The sequence below is a fragment of the Plasmodium brasilianum genome, chromosome 2 (genome assembly GCF_023973825.1).
Source record: "Plasmodium brasilianum strain Bolivian I chromosome 2, whole genome shotgun sequence".
NCBI classification, from domain to species: domain Eukaryota; phylum Apicomplexa; class Aconoidasida; order Haemosporida; family Plasmodiidae; genus Plasmodium; species Plasmodium brasilianum.
The window spans coordinates 572,205-595,683 of NC_090115.1; the positions used below are offsets into that span (position 1 = coordinate 572,205).

At 28.4% G+C, this 23,479-nt stretch overlaps 3 protein-coding genes and 1 pseudogene across 4 annotated transcripts; 1 reads left to right on the top strand and 3 right to left on the bottom strand.

The window, feature by feature from the left end:
- Window positions 1-1,174: 1,174 nt before the first annotated feature.
- On the top strand, window positions 1,175-4,190 carry MKS88_000718 (uncharacterized protein; the record flags this gene model as incomplete). The annotated part of the gene is made up of 10 exons (XM_067218449.1): window positions 1,175-1,293; window positions 1,520-1,592; window positions 1,911-2,033; window positions 2,155-2,380; window positions 2,527-2,768; window positions 3,240-3,309; window positions 3,441-3,545; window positions 3,698-3,753; window positions 3,901-4,002; window positions 4,143-4,190. 10 exons carry the CDS (start codon window positions 1,175-1,177, stop codon window positions 4,188-4,190), a joined length of 1,164 nt encoding a protein of 387 aa, XP_067075501.1.
- Window positions 4,191-4,608: 418 nt separating this feature from the next.
- Window positions 4,609-7,305, bottom strand: MKS88_000719 (L-seryl-tRNA(Sec) kinase; the record flags this gene model as incomplete). Its single annotated transcript, XM_067218459.1, has 5 exons — window positions 4,609-4,670; window positions 5,060-5,117; window positions 5,315-5,434; window positions 5,724-5,980; window positions 6,243-7,305. 5 exons carry the CDS (start codon window positions 7,303-7,305, stop codon window positions 4,609-4,611), a joined length of 1,560 nt encoding a protein of 519 aa, XP_067075502.1.
- A 625-nt stretch (window positions 7,306-7,930) lies between these two features.
- Window positions 7,931-20,830, bottom strand: MKS88_000720 (annotated as a pseudogene). The gene is made up of 13 exons: window positions 18,465-20,830; window positions 16,075-18,162; window positions 15,615-15,735; window positions 15,389-15,501; window positions 14,765-14,854; window positions 14,424-14,604; window positions 13,812-14,064; window positions 13,569-13,610; window positions 12,035-12,540; window positions 9,701-11,927; window positions 9,016-9,500; window positions 8,300-8,555; window positions 7,934-8,127 (listed from the first exon to the last, which is right to left on the bottom strand). Coding segments are annotated over exons 1-13 (8,922 nt in total).
- A 284-nt stretch (window positions 20,831-21,114) lies between these two features.
- Window positions 21,115-21,730, bottom strand: MKS88_000721 (uncharacterized protein; the record flags this gene model as incomplete). The annotated part of the gene is made up of 2 exons (XM_067218480.1): window positions 21,115-21,485; window positions 21,697-21,730. 2 exons carry the CDS (start codon window positions 21,728-21,730, stop codon window positions 21,115-21,117), a joined length of 405 nt encoding a protein of 134 aa, XP_067075503.1.
- Window positions 21,731-23,479: the final 1,749 nt, after the last annotated feature.

A 23,479-nucleotide genomic window follows, 5' to 3' on the forward strand; every position in this document is an offset into this window, starting at 1 on the left:
AATGGAAGGGAAAAAAAAAAAGAAAAGAAGAAAAAACAAAGGGCAAAAAAAAAGAAAATAATAATCTTTTTTTAGACAAAATCTATGTGAGTTTTTTCAATTTATTAAGCATCATTAATCTTTCTTTCTTCTTTTTTCCTTTTTTTTGTTTTTTTGTTTTTTTGTTTTTTTGTTTTTTCTTTTTTGGAAAAATTTCTTTCTTTCGTATTTTTAAATATCACAAGGTTTAATGCTCATACGTAGGTTTATCATGTATATGTACACATGTATTTATGCATGAACTAACTTTAATTTTTTTTTTTTTTTGAATTTTAATGAGTAGTAAAAAAAAAAAAAAAAAAAAAAAAAACAATGTAACTTGTATTTATATAAAAATATTACGAGGAATTGAGGGGGCATACGCATGTAAAATTTTTTTTAAAAGCTCATGAAATAGAAAAACGGCAAAATAATCTGATAAATGAACAGCAGAACAGTAGAACAGCAGAGCAACAATATTGCAAAATAAATATGAAGCATATATCTTAAATTTCCCAAAGGTCTTTGTACATATAATTTTTTCCTTCCAACATTTACTCACGTTAGGCACACACATATGTGCACACATTAATCCTTCAATGTTTTAATTATATACGTAGTTGTATTTAAAAAACAATAAATAAAAAAAAAACAGAAAAAAAAAATTTAATGTGCTTACGAATATTTGCTTTTTGTTAAAAGAAAAACGAGAGGTACGACAGAAAAAAAATTAAGTTCGCTTTTCCCTTTTATAGCATATCATCATATATGTACATACATACGTACCCACATACGTACCCACATACATACATACATACATATACGTGTATATTTGCCCATATGCATAAACATGTAGTGTTCCTGCGAACACGTCCACTCCCTTCTTTTCAATGTAGTTTCTCTTGTTAAATTTAAAAAAAAAAGAAAAGAAAAAGAAATATAGATATATATAAATACAGAAAAATACAAATATAGAAAAAGAGAAATATAGAAATATAGAAATATAGAAAAAGAGAAAAAGAGAAATATAGAAATATAGAAATATAGAAAAAGAGAAATATAGAAAAAGAGAAAAATAGAAATATAAAAATAAGCATAGAAAGAAGGATAGAAGGACAAAGTAATTTCACCTATATGTATTTACGCACTTGGTAGGATGAACGAATATGGTAATCAGCTTTACTCAAATCAGCCTATAATAATTGATAATGGAAGTGGGTATATAAAGTCAGGTTTTGCAGGTGATGACATTCCCAACCTTGTATTTCCTTCCTAGTACTAAATGAATTAGTTGAGTTTGATGTTTTTGTCTTTACATGGGCCATACAACCACACATAATATATATTTAGGCACTTCATATAACTACTTGACGACTTATTAATTTGCGAAAACAACGAATCCACTATTAAATATCTCAGAGAAGAAAAATGCATTTAACTGTTGTGTGTAATGCTTCCGTAATGTGTTAATAATTTTTTGTTTTTTTTGTTCTTTATGTAGCGTAGGGAGGCCTAAGTACAAGCGAGTCATGGCAGGGGCAGTAGAGGGAAATTTGTTCGTAGGAAATAAAGCGGTAATTGGAAAAAGTAAATAATAGAAAGTTGATAAAAAAAAAAAAATTAAAAATTAAGTAAAGAGTAAAGAAGGAAATTAAAAATGTAGTAAAAAGATGAAAATAAAAATTTTAAATTATGTAAAAACTTGATAAAAAAAAAAAAAAAAAAGAGAGAGAGAGAGAGAGAAATAAAATGAGCCAAAAGAAATAATAACAATGTATACAGGAATAAAATTCGATATGAAGCGCTCAAAAAAATGGAAGTGCATTATTTAAGCAGTTCTTTTACTTTTCATTTTGCTCTTGAAATATGTACATGTTCATACTTATTTATAGGAAGAATATAGAGGCTTATTAAAAGTTACGTACCCCATAAATCATGGAATTGTTGAGAACTGGAATGACATGGAAAATATTTGGATACACGTTTACAATTCTTTGAAAATAAACGCGGAGGAAGTACAAACATGTGCATGCGAATGTATTTTGTACATATGTACACATATGCACACATATATGTACATTATGCACTTTTAAATTTCCTTTTCTCCCTTTTTTTTTTTTTTTTTTTTTTTTTTAGCACCCAGTGCTATTAACAGAGGCCCCACTAAACCCTCAAAAGAATAAAGAAAAAATTGCCGAGGTTTTCTTTGAATCTTTTAATGTACCTGCCTTATTTATATCTATTCAAGCAATACTCTCTTTATATTCCTGCGGCAAGACGAATGGGACTGTTCTTGATTGCGGAGATGGCGTTTGTCATTGTGTATCCATTTATGAGGGTGAGGAGAAAAATACTCTAAAAAGTATACTGTAACAATAGTATGTTTATAAATATCTGTTTATGTATATGAACATGCGAGCATGAACAAGTCAGGAAAAAAATTCCAAAAATATGAACATGTAATAATTTTCGTAACTTCTTTTTTTTTTTTTCCCATTTTTATTAAAGGATACAGTATATCAAATACCATAACTAGAACGGACGTCGCAGGGAGAGATATCACAACTTATTTAGGATACTTGTTGAGAAAAAATGGTCATTTATTTAACACTTCGGCTGAAATGGAAGTAGTGAAAAACATGAAGGAAAATTGTTGTTATGTTTCTTTTAATATAAGCAAAGAAAAAAATTCTTCGGAAAAATCTCCTACCACTTTGCCTTACATACTTCCCGACGGGTCACAGATACTGGTTCGTAAATACACACACGCGTAACATGCGCATATGCGCATATGACTGGTTTGTTCACTCGTTCATTCGTACAATGTAGTACTTTATGGATGTTCTTTATTTGTTCATCTGTTTTGTTTCATATGTCTGTTTATTCGCTTAATATGTCTGTTTATTCGCTTAATATGTCTGTTTATTTGTTTTAATTGTCGTTAATTTGTCTTAATTGTCGTTAATTTGCCTTAATTGTCGTTAATTTGTCTTAATTGTCGTTAATTTGTCTTAATTGTCGTTAATTTGTCTTAATTGTCGTTAATTTGTCTTAATTGTCGTTAATTTGTCTTAATTGTCGTTAATTTGTCTTAATTGTCGTTAATTTGTTTTAATTGTCGTTAATTTATTTTATTTATCCGCTTATTTTTTTTTTTATTAGGCCACTTATCTCATTTATTTTATTTTATTATTTTTTTTTTCTTTTTTGCGAAATAACAGATAGGCTCTGAGAGGTACCGAGCGCCGGAAGTGCTGTTCAACCCATCAATTCTGGGGTTGGAATATTTGGGTAAAAACTAAGTAACGGCGGGGTCATAGATTTACCCTTACACACACATTTGTGCATGCATATATATATATATATATATATATATATATATATATACGTATGTATGTACGTACATACCATTACTTGTACAGGATTGTCAGAACTGATAGTTACATCAATAACAAGAGCAGATATGGACTTGAGAAAAACATTATATTCTCATATTGTATTATCAGGAGGGACTACACTCTTTCATGGTACTCCACGACTCAGTTGTGTATAACTATCACATATATTTGTATCCCTATTTCGTTCGTATATTGTACATATTTTCCGTTATTGCAAAGTAATAGTACATCGTTTGCTATGAATAAACTTTTCCTGAACATGATCATTTTTTTTTCAATAGGTTTTGGGGATAGACTATTAAACGAAATTAGGAAATTTGCCCCCAAAGATATAACAGTACTGCCAAATTTCAGCTTTGTGTATATGTTAACTCTTTTTTAAAATTCACAAATATTAATACATATGTGCACACATACATACAAACACACGTACATACACATGAAAATGCACATTTGATCATTTTACTGCACCATCCCTCAATAGATACGAATTAGCGCGCCCCCGGAAAGGAAGTTCAGCACATTCATAGGGGGGTCCATTTTAGCTTCTTTAGCAACTTTCAAAAAAATATGGATTACTAAACAGGTTAAAAAAAAAAAAAATATAATAATGACAACACTTAAAATGAGAGCCCTTAATTATACACAAACGCATACATACATAAATACACACATACATACATGAATATCTATATACTTATATGTCTGCTTGTTCTCCCCCCATAGGAATTCGATGAATACGGATCTATGATATTGCACAGGAAGACCTTTTGATTATTTAAGTACAGTGCAAGCAAATTTTTTTCAGTGATAACTCTTACCACTTACCTCTGACCTATTACGTCTTTTTTTTTTCTTTTTTTTTTTTTTAAACTGTTATACATTTATGTGTGCATATGTTATATGTCCTTCATGCATACATAACAAAAAAAAAAATATATATATTTATTAAGAAAATTTCTTGTTTGTAAATTAATACATAGAACCTATGTTTTTCCATCTTATTTTTTTAGTAATTTTTTCAGTATATTATTAGACTATTACGAGTTGAGTAGTTATTATAAAAACGTTGCTTATGTTCATATGGGCACGATATAAAGTTGGCCAAACACAAAAAAAAATCTACAAAAAAAAATAACAGTACATATATATATAGATGTATATATGAACATAAATACCTACATGCACGTTCCTACTGCACAAAAAACATATCTTCTACATTTTCAATCGTATGCGTGTTGTTATCTCTACATTCTATAAAAATGAAAAAATAAAAATAAAAATAAATAATAACATATAAGAAAATATATAAAATTGTTTAAAAAGTAAAATTAACAGTTGTTTAAAACATATAATTTTACTGCAGCCGTTGTACCTTTTAAAAGCTTCAATTTAATGAGACGAAACCTAAGGGCATACTCATTTTTTTTTTCTAAAAATAAAAGAGAAGTGTTAACACATTTTGCAACTCGAACATATTTCGCATTGTCTGCTTGTTATTTTGATGAGCATATTCGCAGGCTTATTTTCACGTTTATTCCAATTTCTATGTATTTTTTTCGTTTTTTGAATTTTTGCATTTCTCCTATTTTTTCCCAATTTTTTTTTTTTTTTTTTTTTTTATCTGTTCATATTTTTCTAACCATTGGGGAGTTCCTTCAATCTTTCATGAATAATTTTGTTAATCATCACGTTTAGGAGCTGACGAAAAAAAAAATAATAAAATAAAATTATGATATAATATAAAAAAATAATGTAATATAATGAAATAAAATGACAAAATAATTAAATAACAAAATAATTCAATAATATAAACTCGAGTTGTCCTAATAGCATTTTAAGTAAAATATAGCTTAATAATGGGAGGGCACACAAAATAGCATAATTAAAAGTGTTACGTTTAAAGGGTTTGATTTGGTTTGGGGCTTTTGCTCTTCTTTTGTGGAAACTTTTCTTTTTTGTTTTATATTTTTGAAATGAGTGAAGTGTTTGTATATGAAAAACAGTATTTCTGCAATCTGTACAGGAGTATCGTAAATTCATATATATAACACATACATATCTACATATATAGACATGTATATACATATATAATAATGTATACATTTATCAGCATGTATACATTTATAAGCATGTATACATTTATAAGCATGTATACATTTATAAGTATGTATATATATACACGTCTGTAGGACATTAAGCACCCTTTCTTGTAATGCTCCATTGAAAACACAAGTGAGCGTGTGCATAATGTGCTAATATATATGTAGGGGACTGTTCACTCATTTTGTGCACTATGTATATTACTTTATTTTGACGAAATGAGTCAATCTGAAGAGAAAGAATTTTCATTTGCCATTTATGACCAGTTTTAACAACATTAATCATATTTGACACTTTTGTCTGTTCTCCTGGATTTAGTCTAACTGCATATTTTTGTTGACATATATGATTTCTCACAATCGTTTTTTCAGATATGTATTTAAAATTCTTCCTATTTCTGTTTCTCCTTAAACACGTTTGAAGAGGGGTATTTAAATATACCTGTACATAGTTGAAGTTATCTACGAAGAAGAGGAAGCAAAAAGGTAAACAAAACTTGTAAGTGAAGCAAGTAGAGCAAGTATGATACATAGAATAAGGGCATTTTAAAATGTGTGCACAGGTATATACGATGACCATAGCCAAACCAATATAAAGCATACAGGTATGTATGTTATTATTTATATTTGCTAAACATTTCCAATGCTTGGAATTATATTATTTCCAATTTGTTGGCTTCTTTTTAAAAAAGAAAAAAACAAAAAGACGTCAACAGAGTATTACATTTTTTGGACAGTAAAAAATATTTTTTTCTCATCGATGGTAAGTGAAAGGTGTCGTTTAAGATGATTATTTTGTTTCTTGAATTTTTATGAGGACAGTGATGTTCTTTTTCTTTTTCCTTTTCATGTTGCTCTTTGCATTTTTCCCGACGCATTAGGCTTAAACAATATGAGTAAGCAATTTTTCTAGCTACCTTCCAATACTTGGTTTGATTAATTAGAGTTGCTTTTTTTTTTTTTTCTTTTTTTCTTATGAGAAGTATACCATTTTTTACTCTTGTTTTTTTTAAAAAGGGATAAAAGACATTTTGAGTAGATTTTTTTTTTTTTTTTTTCTTTTCGTAAATTATATATTTCTCATTTAGCATGTAATAGTGGTATTTTTCCGCCTTTTTTAACTGTAATGAGAAAGGAGTATTTTTTTTTTCTTTACTTTGATAGTTGTAAAATTGTTTTTCAATAAAATCCGTACATATAACATATATACAAGTTTTATTTTTACTCATAAATAATTGGAAATATTTTTTCCATTTTATTATTTGGTTCGCAAAAGTATAACACATTTTATACTTGTTAAGGTTATTGAAAAGCGTCGCTTTCTTTTTTATGTTCCATTTGTTGTATGGGTATCTGTGTTTCCCTCTCATATTATTGTACTTGTCCTTGTAATTTTTAAGAAATTTATTTTTTTTATTTTGTCTTATCACTTTTTTTATCATATTATTTAACTTGTTATATGCATTTGGCTGGAAAGGATGACACCCCATACGGGTGAGAAGGCATCTTGAAAGGTATAATAAAAAGGAGAAAGAAATTATTTTAGTTCCCCTCTTTCTACCTGTGCAGCTAAGTTTTATCCTTACATTGTTTAGTCTATAGTAATATTTAATTAGATTTATAAAAAGTATTTTTTCTTCTACATATTTGTAGAAGATACGCTTTTCCGTTAAGTTGTAAAAAAGGTAAATGAAATGGAGAATTTGCTTCTTCCTCTTTAATAAATTATTTATCAATGTGTCCTTACCACTACAAGGTTTTCCATAAAACAAAAAGGTGAAGTTCATTTTGTGAATTTTGAAGAGGTTGGAAAAGAGAACGCAAATGGCTAGAAAAAAAAAAAAAAAAAAAAAAAAAAAAAAAAAAAAAAAAAAAAAAAAAAAAAAAAAAAAAAAAAAAAAAGAAAAGGTGCTAATTGAGGATCAGATGAAGGGCAAATTTGAAAAATTCAAAATGAAAGGTAAAATTAACGCATAATAATTAAAAGTTTAAGGTGGATCACGAAATTATGCAAACAGTTAAAAAAATTTTGAGTTACGTAATACTTAATTTGTGAAGAAGGAAAAGAAATAAGAATAATAAATATAATATTATTCCTTTTATTTATCTCTACTCGCATTATTTTATTTTATTAATATTTTTTTTTTTTTCTAGCTTTTTTGTAGAATTAAAGGTATAATGAATATGGCAATATTTACTATACCAGAAAATATGTTTACAAAAAATAAAATAAAATTAAATAATCTTAATTAAATGAACAAAAAAAATATACGACAAAAAGGTTAATTTTTCACAGAAACGTAGTATGTACGTCGCTTTGTACTCCTTTCATTTAATTTTTTTTTTTTTTTTTTTTTTACTTTCTACACTTTAAGCAACATGTGAAAAGATAAATACAAAGAATATACTTTTTCAGCTGTTTTTTTCGTTTCCCTTTAAGGTAAACAAGTTGTTCATGTAACAGTCGACATCGTAAACGTGAACATTTAACATTTTGAATATTCTTTTTCTATAACTTCTTTTATCCTTTTTCTCAAAAATGTTTATAACAGCTCCCTTATTGTTTATTCTGCCTATTCTTCCACACCTGTGTACATATTCCGTGGGGGCTAAAGAGGGAAAAGATGGTAGCAAGCGCATGTGTAAAAAATGAGAAAACATATATGCACACGCATTGACACAGATACATGTATTAGCATACACACAAATGTATAGCACTGCACATAAATAGAGAATGCCCCTTTTTTTTTTTTTTTTTTTTCTTATTTTCCAAAAGCTTACTCGAAGGCATGTCAAAATTAATGATCGTCGTGAAACCCGTACAATTGATTCCTCTATATAATAAATTGGTAGATATAAACATAAAATTTACGTATTTTTTTAAATTTTTATAATCAACCATGTCGTTTTTAAAGAAGTTTGCGTAATTTATATCCTTGAATATTTTCTTCTTTCCTTTATCCTTCTGAGCAAAGATGGTCTGAATATCGACATCGAAGCGATTTCTAAAAAGGCTCCATAGATCCATAACCTTTTTCTAAAATATAGAAGAAAAAAAAAAAAAAAAAAAAAAATTAAACACACGAGAAAAAGAAACATTACGACTGTATGTGCTTCCCTGTTTAGGTAGGCATACTCAGAAAATGATAGGTGTAAAGATAAGAAAGTTTTTAAATGTTTGCGTGTGAATATGGTGAGGATGAGAAGTAATACGTGAAGGGGGGCAAAAAAAAAAAAATAAAAATAATAAATAAATAAATAATAAATAGATAAATAATAAATAAATAAATAAATAATAAATAATAAATAATAAATAAATAATAAATAAAATAAATAAAATAAATAAAATAAATAAATAAATAAAATAAATGAATGAATAAACGAAATGCATCACATCATAATGCAGTATAATAATATGATATAATGCAATTCAGTGGACATAATGAGACAGAAGTCCTTTGCTATAATTCAAAATCTCGGAGGGTCTCACATCGCACTTGTAGTAGTACCTTCGTGTTGCAGAATACCAAAACATTTTTATTTAATGGATTTGAAAATAAAACCCTTAAAAAGTTCGAGGTTGCATTATTATTTCTTTCTTTATTTTTCTTATCGTAGCAATAATTTAAATGTATCAAATTGCTGGGGATATTTCCAAATTCTTTTAGCTTGAACAAATCATTTAACATGCTTTCCTCTCGTTCGTAGTTAATGATAGAAGTGTCTTTTTTTAACTGTTGGTCTTCTTTTTTCTCCGTTCCTTGATAGAAGTTTGTCCGTAGGTCTCTATTCCGTGTGTTCTGTACGTTTTGTCCGTTTTGTTCGCTTTGTTCGTTCTGTTTATTTTGTTCCCTCGGTTCGCTCGGTTCATTCTGTTCGTTCTTTTCGTTCTTTTCGTTCTGTTCATCCATTTTGCGAACACTTTTGTCGTTAATTTCTCTTCCTGCGTGAGTGTCTACATTTTCATGTAACTCATCTTTCCCTGCGACAGTTGAATTACCGCACGCGTTCCGATAATGACCATATGTTAAGCTTTTTAGAAAGTTCGTTGTAATTACGTGCTTTGTATAGATCAGAAATGGGTAGACCGCGGGGGTAGCACTACAACATATGACATTGGTAAGTGATATTTTTTTTTTTTTTTTTTTTTTTTTTTTTCGTTCACTTCTACATTATTATTACTATTGCCCATTTTATTATCCTTATTATTTAAATAAATTCCTCTCAATATTTTTGAGAAGAATTTATTTTCTATTTCTATATCTATTTTATTGTTCTTACTCGTGTAATTTTTTTGCTGATTCCCTTTTTTGGGTGCATTAATGAAAAAATCGTATTCATCAAAAATAACTGTAGAAATATTTTCTAGTTTTATGATTTTCTTTTCATAAATAAGTTTTTCTATTCGTCCTGGGGTTCCTACATAAACGTTAATATGTATTAAATCATCATCCTCCGTCTCTTTTTTTTCGCTAGCTTGATGGTTATTTTGAAGACTATCAGTCCTGATGACCCTTTGTTTATCATCTTCACTTTTAGAAGTTACCTCGGTTAAATCATTTCTTTGACCATTTTCACTTAACACATTTAATTTTTTTTTCTTTAAACTTTTTAACTGATACTTAATGTTATTTCCTCCTATGAGTAAGTACACATTTATGTTAATATTTTTTTTAAAAAGTAAATTCAATTTTTCAATAAAAGGATCATTTTTTTTCTCTTCCCCCATATATTTGGAGAATATAAATGAATTATTATGTATGAAAAATTTTGAATTAAAAGATTTATAAAAAGAGTTAATTATATCTTTATATAATTCATATATTTGTACACTTAATTCCTTATTGTATGTAAGAATAAGAATATCCTTTTTTATTTTTTTTATTTTTGTTATATAGTCATTTACACTTGTAAAATGTACATGCCCCATGTTGTTCTTACCTATCTCATTCTCTTTTATTTTACTACTTTGTGTTATCTTTTCATTACCCTGCATATCTTTATTTTTCTTTAAATAACTCAACGTATTCTTAACTTTTTGGATATTATGGTGAATGAAAAAATTTTCTTTTACTGATGACGTGCAAAGGAAAGAGGTAACGTTGTCGTTAATTTTTTTATTTTCATAAAAAAGATTATTTTTATTATGACTAGAAAAAAAAAAAAAAGGGCTCTCCTCATAATTCTTCTCCACATTTAACTTCTTTTTATACTCATATAAGTTAATATTACTAATATGCTGAAAAAGTGGTAATAAATATATGAACGTTTTCCCTGTCCCTGTAGGACAATGAAGAAAAAAGGTTCTCATAAGTTTATTACTCCTCTCGTTATATTTGTTTACATATATTATCTGCTCTATCACCCTCTTTACGTTATCATTATTAACATATTCCTTCTTTTCTTTATTCTCGTCATCCTTATCATCAAATTTGATATGCAAGAATGGATGTCTTGCTACTACGCCTCCTACACAGTCTATACAATTTATCAAGTCAGAATAGGAATTGTTCAGAAAAAATATTACCATAGGTATAAACTTTTTTTGGTATTCTGTCGGAATTTCAATGTCGTTATATTTTAAGTAGACATTTATAAAATTATCATAAATTCCTAGGTCGCTAAAATTATACTTCTCACTTTGTACATTTTTTTTTTCCTTCATCTGGGTACCGGCTCCTGCATTCAAGTCTATGATACTATCAAATTTCGCTAGTCGTCTTTTCACACCATTACATTCTTTAGATGAACTATCCCGTATTATTATTTCTCTGCGAAAATTATCGATAGAGTTTCCCATTTTTAGTACATTCCTAAATGCACCCCCATGGTACATTTGGCCTATTTCGTCCATTTTTTTCGTGTGGTATGTTTTGTTCATTTGGTCCATTTGAACCATTTTGTCCGTTTGGTTCGTTTTGTCCGTTTGGTTCGTTTTGTCCGTTTGGTTAGGTTTGTCCGTTTGGTTAGGTTTGTCCGTTTGGTTCGTTTTGTCCATTTGATCCGTTTGATCCATTAGATCCATTTGCTCCACTTTTTTCTCTCCCCTGTTGTTACTCTCTACACTCTTCTTACTCATGTTACCAGCAGTGGAAAGTTCCCTCGAATGGTCATTCTTCGGCGGCTGCCCTGTGCGCACTGGCTTTCCCATTTGCCGCTTCTTTTGCTTATTTTGTTGTTCCTTATGCTTATGTCCGTTTCCATTCGGCCTTTTCTTTTCTATCTTCTCCTCGTCAGACCTCCCCCCTTTTGGTTCATCATGCATATAAAATTTTATACTGCTTTCATTCGTGCGAAGATCTACTTCTTTCTTACCGTCTACATCGATACCAATATCGTCGATAAATGTTTTCTTATTAATATTCTTATTCATGTTATATTGTTTGGGGTCCTTTTTCCTGATATTTGTCTCCATTTTATTCGCGTTTTGACCTGCAGTTCTTTCCACGATTTTTTCCTTTTTTTTTTTTTTTTTTTTTTTTTTTTTTCTTTTTCCGTATGTCCCTTAGCTAAAACCTTTTGAAGAATTTCATTCTGCAGAATGCCTTTTTTCAAATTTGCATTTCCCTTAAACATTTCATATTTTCTCGTTTTTTTGTTTAATTTTTCAATAGAGTGCTTTAAGTTCTTTTCAAACATGTTCAGAATTTTCTCTTCCTTTCTACTTCTCTTTTTGTAGCTGTATCTTTGTCTACTATAATTCTCCTTTCTAAACTTCTTAACCTTATCGAAATGATCTCTTTTTTGCTGGCACAATTTTTCAGACTTACTGATATGAATTTCTTTTTCCTTATCCGTTTGTGGTAAGTAACTACTCCTCACTTGTTCTTTTTTCTTTCTTTTCACATTTTTAAATTGTTCATATAACTTCTTAACTTCCTTTTTACTATATGTTTTTTTTTTTTTTTTTTTTTTTCCATTGAATGATTTACTCATCTCTTGTTTCGATTTTTTTACATGATCACTAAAATTGTTTGACTGATTTCCTACTACATCTGTGCCATCATTGCTGTAATTTCCTCCTTTTGAGACCCCTCTATTTTTGAAATCATCATTTTTTTTTTTTTTTTAAGCTCAAGTAAATTTTTTTTTTTGAAAAAATTTACCTTGCCAGAAAAATGGGAAACGTTCTTTTTTAAAAAGGCTAGATAATTTTTTTTTTTTAAAATTGTGGAACCGTCGTTTGTTAGGAGCTTAAGAAGGAAGAGGAGTGTGTGTAGAAAGGCAAGGGGCATTTATGTTTATGCTATTATGCTGCTACGCTCCTGCACGGGATAGAAATATGGTGCTAGAGATCTACAGTTAGATTTGGAAACACCCTTACAGCGGGCATTCTGTTTACTTTTTTCGATGCTTCGGTGAAGCATACATATGTATCATGTAGTTCTTCGCAGTGATATACTTATGTATATATACCTATATATGTGTGTATATGTCTCTAAAAATATGAACGGTACATGCAAACGTACTGCTAGTATTTGCTTATTTTATAAAAGTTACTACTTAACACAATATACGAATAAATGTTACTTGAAGGAAGCACATAGAAATTTCAACTCAGAAAGCAAAATGAAAAAAGCAAAATGTAAAATGTAAAATGCAATATGCAAAATGGCATGACAGTAGTAAGGGCATGAATAAATAAACATTACGAGTGAAGATACCAGAGGCGAGAGGAGAAAAGTGAAACGAAAAAAAATAAGAAAAAAAAAAAAATAAGAAAATAAAATAAATAGCCAAATAGCCAAAAAGCTAAATAGAAAAATAGAAAAATAACGGAATAACAAAATGCAGTTAAAATAAGGGGGGGAGAAATAATGCACATTATTACATAGTTAAAAATTAAAAAATAAATAGCTCACACAAAAGGAGAAAAAGTCGAGAAGGTTAAAACGAGAAAGAAATTGCCTCGAAAAAAATAAACAAAACAAAGTGAAACAAACGCAGTAAACAACGGACGATAAACATACACTAGTGTATAGTCAGGGGGAAAAAAAAAATAAAAAAATAAAAAAGGTAAATAAAAAGAAAAAAAAGAAAAGAAAATGACAAAATGTGATATTTTTATACAGTCTCATTCGCATGTAATGTTCTACAAAAGGTGCGGGGGAAAAATTAGAGAAAAAAATGTTTTATGAAGGAAAAATGAAAAGCAAGTTATACGCACGTACACTGAAGCATATAGCACTTCTACACCGTATCAGTACTTAGGCCAAAGATTAGAATCCCCTAAAATGGCTAAAAACTAAAAGGGTGTGTTGATTTAAGGAGCACTTATACTTATATTTCTCACTCAAAAGGTCAAAATAGAATATCAAAAAATTTATGAGATTGTAATCTACATTAATTATTAATGCAATTATCTCTTTTGAAATTTCCATTTTTAACAAACATGATAGGAAGTGTAACGGTTGTGCAACTAATATATCTTTGACTTGTTCTTTTAACAAAATATTTTCTATTATGTCCTTTTCACTAGTATTTTCATCATATAGGCTATTCATTCTTTCCTTTATAACCTTTATATTTTCTATTCCTCTTTTAATCTGACATAGTTTTGGGGGGTAGGGGAAAAAAAAAAAAAAAAAAAAAAAAAAAAAAATGCAAAAAGGATATTGATCATGAATAAAAGCACGACATCTTTGAGGAAGGATGGTGATATATCCTTATGAAACCGTTATACACCATAGAATAAACTAAACATGAGTAGGGGTATGGGAGAGTCTCTAAAATATTCATGAGGATATTACAGCAAAGAGAACAATATATAACGACATGCTATCGCGGCATGTTATCACTCCATGTGTATAATAAAAAAAAAAAAAGGAATATTAAATATAATCGAAGCAAAATAGCAATACACAGATATGCAGACTAAAATATAGAAAAGCAAAACAAAACCAACCTTCGGAATATCACTAAGAAACAAATTACAAATAATATTCAATGAAATTTTTTTTATCTTCTCTTCAGTAACTCGGTTAAGACACTTTAGACAAAAATAAAGGATGTACGAATGTGTGTCTTCAAAATATTTTTCATCCCTTGAAATGTTTAGAAAGAATGACATTACGTTGAGGAGGAACCTGCAGAAGATAAAGCAACGATAGAAGGAAAAATTTTATATTCACGCGCATCCAGTGATATACAAACATATATATTTGTACGTATGTGTACGTGGATGTACGTGCGTATACATTTTTGAGCATATAATGCATTTAAGAAAAATCCCTCGCATTGCGTTACTTGTATTCATAGCTTTCCCTGCGCAACTCATTTTTCATTTCAAAATTCTTTATTCGCATGAACATTTGAGGGACGACATCACATAAAATCCTTAAAAAAAAAAAAAAAAAAAAAAAAAAAGGAAAAAATAATTCTTTTGGTTAACAAAGGTTTGTCAAAGAATATGTTTATGATAGGGATATTTTTTCCAACTACTTTTCATAAGAATGAGAAGGGAAAAAGTAGCAATTTCGAGATGTTAAGCGAACGCAAAATGGGAAATTGTATTTGTAAATACACAAGGACATTTACGTATACATATATATGCATAAACATATATGTATATCTATATGTATATCTATCTATATATATCTATATATATGTATGTATATATATGTATGTATATGTATGTATATATATGTATGTATATATATGTATGTATATATATGTATGTATATATATGTATGTATATGTATGTATATGTATGTATATATATGTATGTATATCTATCTATATATATGTATGTATATCTATCTATATATATGTATATATATATACATCTGCATATACACGCTTATATACACTATACGTGGGTACACTTTTGTGCCTGCTTCTTTTCGTCTAAAGCATGATAAACGATCTAACCTGTTTACCGAAAACTTATCATCAATGGTAGTCACGTAATTTATTATCTTTAAAAGGATGATATCATTCATGTAGTCATTTTTGGAAAGATTTATTTTTATATAGTCCCATAACTGTTAACAAAAAAAAAAAAAAAAAAAGGGGAAGTTTGGGATGGGGAAGAATTAATGACACAGTGAAGTATTAAAATGATTTTCTCTCCTATGTAATTTTATCATCGCTTTACTTCCTTAACTTTTTCATTTTTCCTTACTTGGTGTATCTTTGGGTACAACTCAAAAAGTCTGGTTGAGAAAACGAACAAACAGCGAAGGATACACAGGTGAGAGCTAAATCGCACATACATGCTGCGTAAGGGGGGGAAGGTATAAACGTTTAAACGGATAAACATATATATGCATATATTTACACATATATACACACATACACATGCATATGTATACATATATACGCATATATTTACACTTATATACACCCATACACATGCAAATGTATACATATATACGCACATAAATACACGTGCTGAACTCCTTAAGTATCCGACTGAGAACGCCAGTGGAGATTCCACTCAGTCATTTTACGTTACAATATTTTTATAAATATACACACATGTAAACATTTTGTTAGTGCAAAAATTTCCTTCCTTTACTTATTTAAGGTAAATTTACTTTTCATGGCATAGGAACCTCCGTGCAAAATTAAAAATATGCGATGCTGTATATCTTATATTCGGGTAATGGGTCTCTCTATAATAATTTGAGGCTTTAAAATGTTGATTGTCAAACAAAAAATTTCCTGACACGTTCAGGTCATTATTATTATCCAATTTTTTTTCATATTTTTTATTTTCTTCATCATGTAAATCGTAAAAATCATCATCTACAATTATATTAGCAACTTTTGCAAAATTAAGTTTATTTTTTATTTCTTTTTTGATATTTTTCATATCATCCTTTATTTTCTTTATATATTCTTCTAATTTTAATATTTTATTGTTTAGAATTTCGGAATAATCTACAGTAAAGAGATCTCTATAAAATTCAAAGAAAAGAAAATTGTACAGACACAATTTTTTTTTTTTTTTTTCTTTCGCGTTTTGGTGAACTATTGTTGAAAAATTCTTTTTTCCGAATTGGTAAAATAATTCGCTTGATATTATTATGTTTTCATCTCGACACTTTTGATCATTTGGAAAAATAATTACATCCCTGATGTTATTATTTTTGTTTAGGTACATGTCATAGTCATCCATATGAGAAGCATTTCTGTCTTCATTGCTAATATTCTGGGAAGCAATTTCTTTCAATCGTTCCATTTTCCTTTGGTATTTTCCTCCCATCTGTTTGGATTCCTTTTTTATTTGTTCTAAATTTATGTAAGCATATCCATGGAGCAAGTAGTTTTTTATTGGTACCGTATAGTCACTCTCAGAACACAACCTAATTCTCTTTTCGTTTATGTGTTTGTAAAACAAGTAAAGAATACAGTTAAAGATATTAAGTATATGAATAATGACTTGATCCTTCGTATGATTACTTGAGTAATAAAAATTATTTCGTTTCGTGTATTTCATAATATTCAAACATATATCTTTATATATATATACATAATTATAATTAAACATAATTAGGCACTTTGTTATTTTTAAAAGTTTAGTGCATTTATATATGGAATCGATGTTAATAATTTTTTTATAAATGTATGAAGTGATCGTATCATTGTATGTGTTTAGTATGTTCGCTATTTCGTGGGAGTTATATTTTTCTCTTTTATCAAAGTAAAACAACACAGCATCGTCATTTCGTATATTTTCTTCATTCGAATTTTTAGGAGTAATACTGTTGAATTGGTTTTTCCTTCTTTTTTCTTTCAAATAGTGATAATGAACGCTTGATATTGTGCACTCAGACAATTGTTCTACATATGAACTTGAACTACTCATGTGTAAGAGAAAAAAGACTAAATTTTTATAAAAATATTTCTCTATTATGTCATCATATGAACACATGTATGATAAGCAGAAACATTTATTTAAACATATTATTAACAAAGATATGTAATAATGAATATTAACAATATTTCCGTTCTTTATATACTTCTTCATCGTTATTTCATCCTTGTTTACTTTCTTCGATGTTAAGAACAAAAGTATTTTTTCCACCTCTTTCTTCGGATCGTATTTCATATGTGCAATTTTTATTTTTATAGCTAAATAATAGTAACTGTTAAACAGGTTTGAATATTCGTTTACTACATTTTTTACTAGATCGTTTTCAAAGACTCTATCTTCATTCAGCCCATTAGAACTGACCACGTCATTTGCACTATGTTCACAACATAGACATGTACATGTTTCTCCCCTCTTCATCAGTTCGAAATGGGTGTACAAAAGGATTATGAGTGCATCCAGGTAGAAGTTGAGGAAGTGTAGACATTTGTATTTCATCCTGAAATTGAACATTTCTATGTCTACTGCGTCCGCTTCATCCGATTCACCCTCTTCCTCTGCTTCGTCTTCTTCTTGGGCTTCCAGCTGCTCGTTCTGCATCTTTTTATTCCCGTCCGAAGTTGCATCCGAATCATTCGTGTCCGTAAAGTAGTATATATCTTCCCACCATTTATTTTTTAAAGTAAACCCTTCGTGCTTTAATATTTTTTTGCCTTCACCCCGTCTAATGTCATCCCATATATAAAACAGCACCTCATCTAAGTAATTTTCGACTGTGTTATTGTCCGTGAAGAGGAAAAAGAAAATGCTGATTTCGTTGATTAGTCTGAAGAGGGGATATGGCACGACAAAAATAAAAAAAATAATAAAAAAAGGAAAAAAAAAATATAATATGATATAAACAAAACGAACAAAACATACAGAACAAACAGAACAAACAGAACAAACAGAACAAACAGAACAAAATTGAATAAAAAAATAGGATAAAATAAAAGAGCACTCTAAAACTTTCCCACAGATGGAAATACATAACAACAGGATAGTCATGAGTAGACAGGACAACCCCTGCAATTGCACAACGATGTGTATTTTTGTGTGCGTGTCTGCGTGTGCACATTTTTCACTAACCTGATATTATTGCGTGTAAATCCTTCCTTGACATTTTGAAATTTAGAAAATATTTTCTTCTTCCTATATGCTGGGTCGGTAACTAAGTTACGCACTTTATCCGCTTTATTTTCATACATATTTAAGGAATAAAGGGAGTGATCCTCACTTAGTATGTTGACATCGTTACGAAACGATATGGATGTTTCGTCTCTTATACCAGGAAATTCACACGTGTTATATAAGCATAGTAAATAATCTAGAGCAAAAATATGTCTATGAATTAAACATTGATTTATATGACTGTTAACGAAATTGTAATATATATATCCTTTTAAAAAATTAAGAAGAATAGTATCCTCCTGTTTTTTAAATAAAAAGATATTATACAAATATTTAAAATAGTAGTGCTCTATATTATAATTTAAGTTTTCAAGAGAATAATCTGGCACTCTGATCAAATTTAATTCATTGTTGTCGTCCCTTCCTTTTAGCATTTTTGTAAAATTTACAAAAATGGAGTAAATGTCCTTATGAAAAAGCAGATTTGAAAAAAACAAGTTCCGCACCTTTTTATTAAGCTTGTCTAGACTGGGCTGACTACTTGAGCTCTCGCTTTTGAGTAAATGTTCTTCACTGTGCTGCTTCACCCGTTGCTTGTTACGCTGTTTACTATGTTGCTCCCAACCTTGTTTCATACTCCGCTTCTCAACCTGCTCACTGCCACCTCCTTTCATCTCGCTTGGCCCACCCCAAGCAACCGCACTCACGTTGTTGTTGCTGACGAAAGGGATTACCTTTTCATTAAATAATAAATACATGAACGAAGAGAAATATTTATCATGTTGATAAAACATCCAAGATAACACAAAGATGAGACTCATTAGAACTAAATTTTTACTTAAAATAAAATAATATTTAATAACAATTTTACATATATTAAAAATTTCAGACATACTCTTAACATCATCCTTATCGTCATAATTAATTAACACATAATAACAAATGAAGTAAATATTGGAAAGAATAATTTTGTCTTCATCTACTATTTCGATATCTTCTTCTTTCGTAGAGTTTTTGTTTTTATCTTTTTTAAAATTCTCTGGTTCCACCTCATTTCCCCATACAATTACATTAGTATCATCGCTTCTCCTTGCAGTCCAACTCGCATTCTCCGTATTATTTTCCTGTTCTAAAGTAGTTACGTCTTCCTTTGAAATAAGTTCTTCCTCATCAATAGTAGCAAAAGAGTAGTGCCCCACATTACTGTTCACTTTTCTTTTTAAGGAATTAAAATATGTTCTACACTTTTCGTCCTGTACAGAGTAATAATTTGGGGCATCCTTCTCCCCCCTTCCATCACTATCGCCTCTTCCTGTTTCATCACTTCTTGCCTTCAGCCATTCATTTTTAAGGTACCCTTTCTCAAATCCGCTATGACAACAAGTGTAGTGCATTAATATTTTACCGAAACAAAAGGAAAAAGTTTTTAGAATAAAAAATCGTAAGCCTGGAATATCACAAGATTTGTAAAGCAGAAACAAATTTAAGCTGATCCCTTTAAATAATTTTTTTATAATATATACGTTTTCAATTTTTTTGAGAATAACGTACAACAATTTTAAACTATGTACTTTTATTTTTTTGTTTTCCTTTATAACGTTTTGCAGAATTTTCTTAATTACATTTGTCATACAGGAAAATATAATATATTCCTTCTCATCACTGCAAAGAGTAAATTCACAATGACTATCTTTTTGTTTTAATTCATATGTTTGTGTCAAATCTTCTTTACCTAACCTTTCGAATGTATCAAAAGGGTATACATAAATAAACAATTTTTTAATATATTTGATTATGACTAGATGAAATTTCTCTGCAATAACGGTGTCTTCACTTTTCCTAATTTCATAAATTTCATTAGACTGTAATAATTCTATCAATGAAGATATAGTACTCAAATAGGTAAAAAACAAGTTTTTGTCTTTTGTTTTTATCTTTTTAAAACATAATGATAACGATTTGACAAAGTATTCCATGGCTACATAGCACTTAGGAATGCTACGTATGTCGTAATTTTTTATATACTCACTAAAAAAATTATAATCAGTAATTTCATTTTTTTTCCTACATTTTCTAATAATAGAATAATTTTCTTTTTCATTTCTAAGGATATAAATGCATATTTTTAGTTTGTTGCATATGATGGAGCATAAACTATAGAAAACATTTTTACTGTCATCGAAAAGTTTTAATTTAATTGATATTTCATTTCTTTTAATTAGGTCTTGTATTTTTTGTATGCTCTTTAGATCATCATCAATGTTATTATTTTTTATAAACGAGATTATACATTTTGTTAGTGTGTCGTCATTTTGATAAAACATTGTGCACCTATCCCAACTATGAACTCTTCGAATGTGTTTTCAAAAAAAGGATCATGAACGCTAATTCGGCATATGATAAGTGCAGATATTATCGTATGCACACTATGACAGCAAGTAATTTTTGTTACATTCAACTGTTCACTATTCTTTACAATTACGGCAAGCTCTTAAAAATATATATGGTTTGCTCGTTTTATGGCGAAATAATAGCACGTGCCGTACAACGTCCCTCTTGTGCCAGAGGAATGTTTTTGGCCTGTATATTTTCTTCTCCCTAATTGATTTTATTTGTTCGTTAGCTCTATTGAATTATTAACTTGTTGTTTATTGTTTATAGTTTGTTGTTGTTTATTGTTTATAGTTTGTTGTTGTTTATTGTTTATAGTTTGTTGTTGTTTATTGTTTATAGTTTGTTGTTGTTTATTGTTTATAGTTTGTTGTTGTTTAATTTTTATAGTTTGTCGTTGTTTAATTTTTATAGTTTGTCGTTGTTTACTGTTTATAGTTTGTTGTTGTTGTTCATTTTTTATTGTTATTTTTTTTTTATTTAAAATTTTTTTTTTTTTTGCAAGATTTACAGCCATTAGCGCTATTGCTCCATTTCGCCTGCTTGAGTTTTTCCATCTACACAGCGTATTACAACAGGAGCATTTATCTTTTGATACCTCAAAGCAATTTAAATATTACTAAGGAAACAACTCGTGAAAAACAAAAAGAAAAAAAAAAAGGAATGCTTTAACACATAAGCAGTATAAAACGTACGTATATGTATGTACATATATATATACTTCATGTGCTTGAAGTATGATACATTTTTTTTTTTTTTTTTTTTTTCGTTTGTTACACTTGTGCTATTGCGTAGAAACCGAAACTACCCTTTCGAAGCAACATAAAATTCATTGTTCCTTATGAAAACTAAAAATTAGGAAAAAAAAAATAGATAAAAATATGTACGTGAAAACGTATAAGTGGAATGATATAAGCGAAATAATATAGGCGAAATAATATAGGCAAAATGATATAGGCAAAATGATATAGGCAAAATGACACAAATGAAGAGATATAAATGACGAATTTTACAAAAAAAAAAAAAAATACCGGAGAGTCCACCTTTACACAATATAGCATATAAATGTATGTTATTTATTTTAACGACCTATATTAATTAAATATACATATTTGGATCGTAAAAAAAATGTACGTAATGGTTATATGTTTTGTAGAAATAAATTTTCGTACACTTTAAGCATATTATTGCACTATTTTTAACTTTTCATATAAATTTCGCTTTTAACAAAAGCTTGTCCGGGTGTTAAATCTCGACTAAGTCACGAGTACGTGAATGTCGATCATATGGTCATTTGCAAACGAAGATTTATATATACATATATAATATGTATATATATATATATATATATATATATGGTAAGGCTGTTAATTTTATAGGAACTTTTAAAAATAATCCTTTTAATTTGCAGATAAGCACGTCTTTAATATATTTCACCTTTTTGATTTTTAATATAATATAAACAAAGTACATTGTTGTATTATATATTATAAAGGTACTTAAATTTTTTCATCGCATTATCCCTTTTCGAAGCTTTGCAGTGATATGTGCCTATCATTTGTGCAATAAGGAAAAGTTAAGCTCATTTTGTGAACATTTTTGCGAAAAAAAAAAGCGTTACTGTTTACTTTTTAAACTGAGCACTGTGTATTTTGCATTTTTTATTTTACACTTTATGATTTACATTTTACCTTTTTTATTTTACATTTTATATATATCACTTTTTGTATATGTTTGAACGGGTACCTTTTTCCTTAAAACTTTTCAAATATTATTATCTATATACTGTTACATTTTGACTACGTACATAATAAATCAAGTTCATTTCATTTTTTTTTTTTTTTTTTTTTTTCTCCTCAACATTTTTACGTTAAGGGGTAAATATAATTTGCAATTTACCAAACCTCTAAATTTTATTTTAAAACATGCTTATAAAAAAAAAAAAAAAAAAAATATTCTTCAATAATCTGATGATTGTAGAAACAAAACTGCTTCTCAACCTTAGTAGCTTTATTTTTCGTGTGCTTGTTTATTGCCTTGTTTTTATTCCACGTAGCTACGTTACATGCGTGTACACTCGTATACAATATATTTTACATGTATATTAGATGTATATATAGTATATATTAAATATTCTGCTTTTTTTTTCTTGATTATGAGTAAAATCCTCTTGAACATGTATAATTTTTTCTTAATAAAAAAGTGCGCAAAAAAGCAAATTGGTACGTAGTTAGGACTAGCTTACCTTCCACTGTGGTACTTATATAAATATACATATGAACTATGTATATGTACACGTATTAATATACGTATAGAATTTTACCATACATTTTTGCGTACATATTTTTATGTATATACTGATTTTGTAAATGTAGATAACTGTACATGTTCATTTGTTGGACGATTTTAATTTGTTAACTTTTTATGATTACAATTTTAAACTTCTCTTTGTAGTGTTCATTTAAAATTTTTTTTTTTTTTTTTTTTTTAAAAGAAAAATTTTTTTAATTTCATGTTTTACATACTTATAACGCTAGAGTACGTGTTATATATATATATATATATATTTATGTATATATATT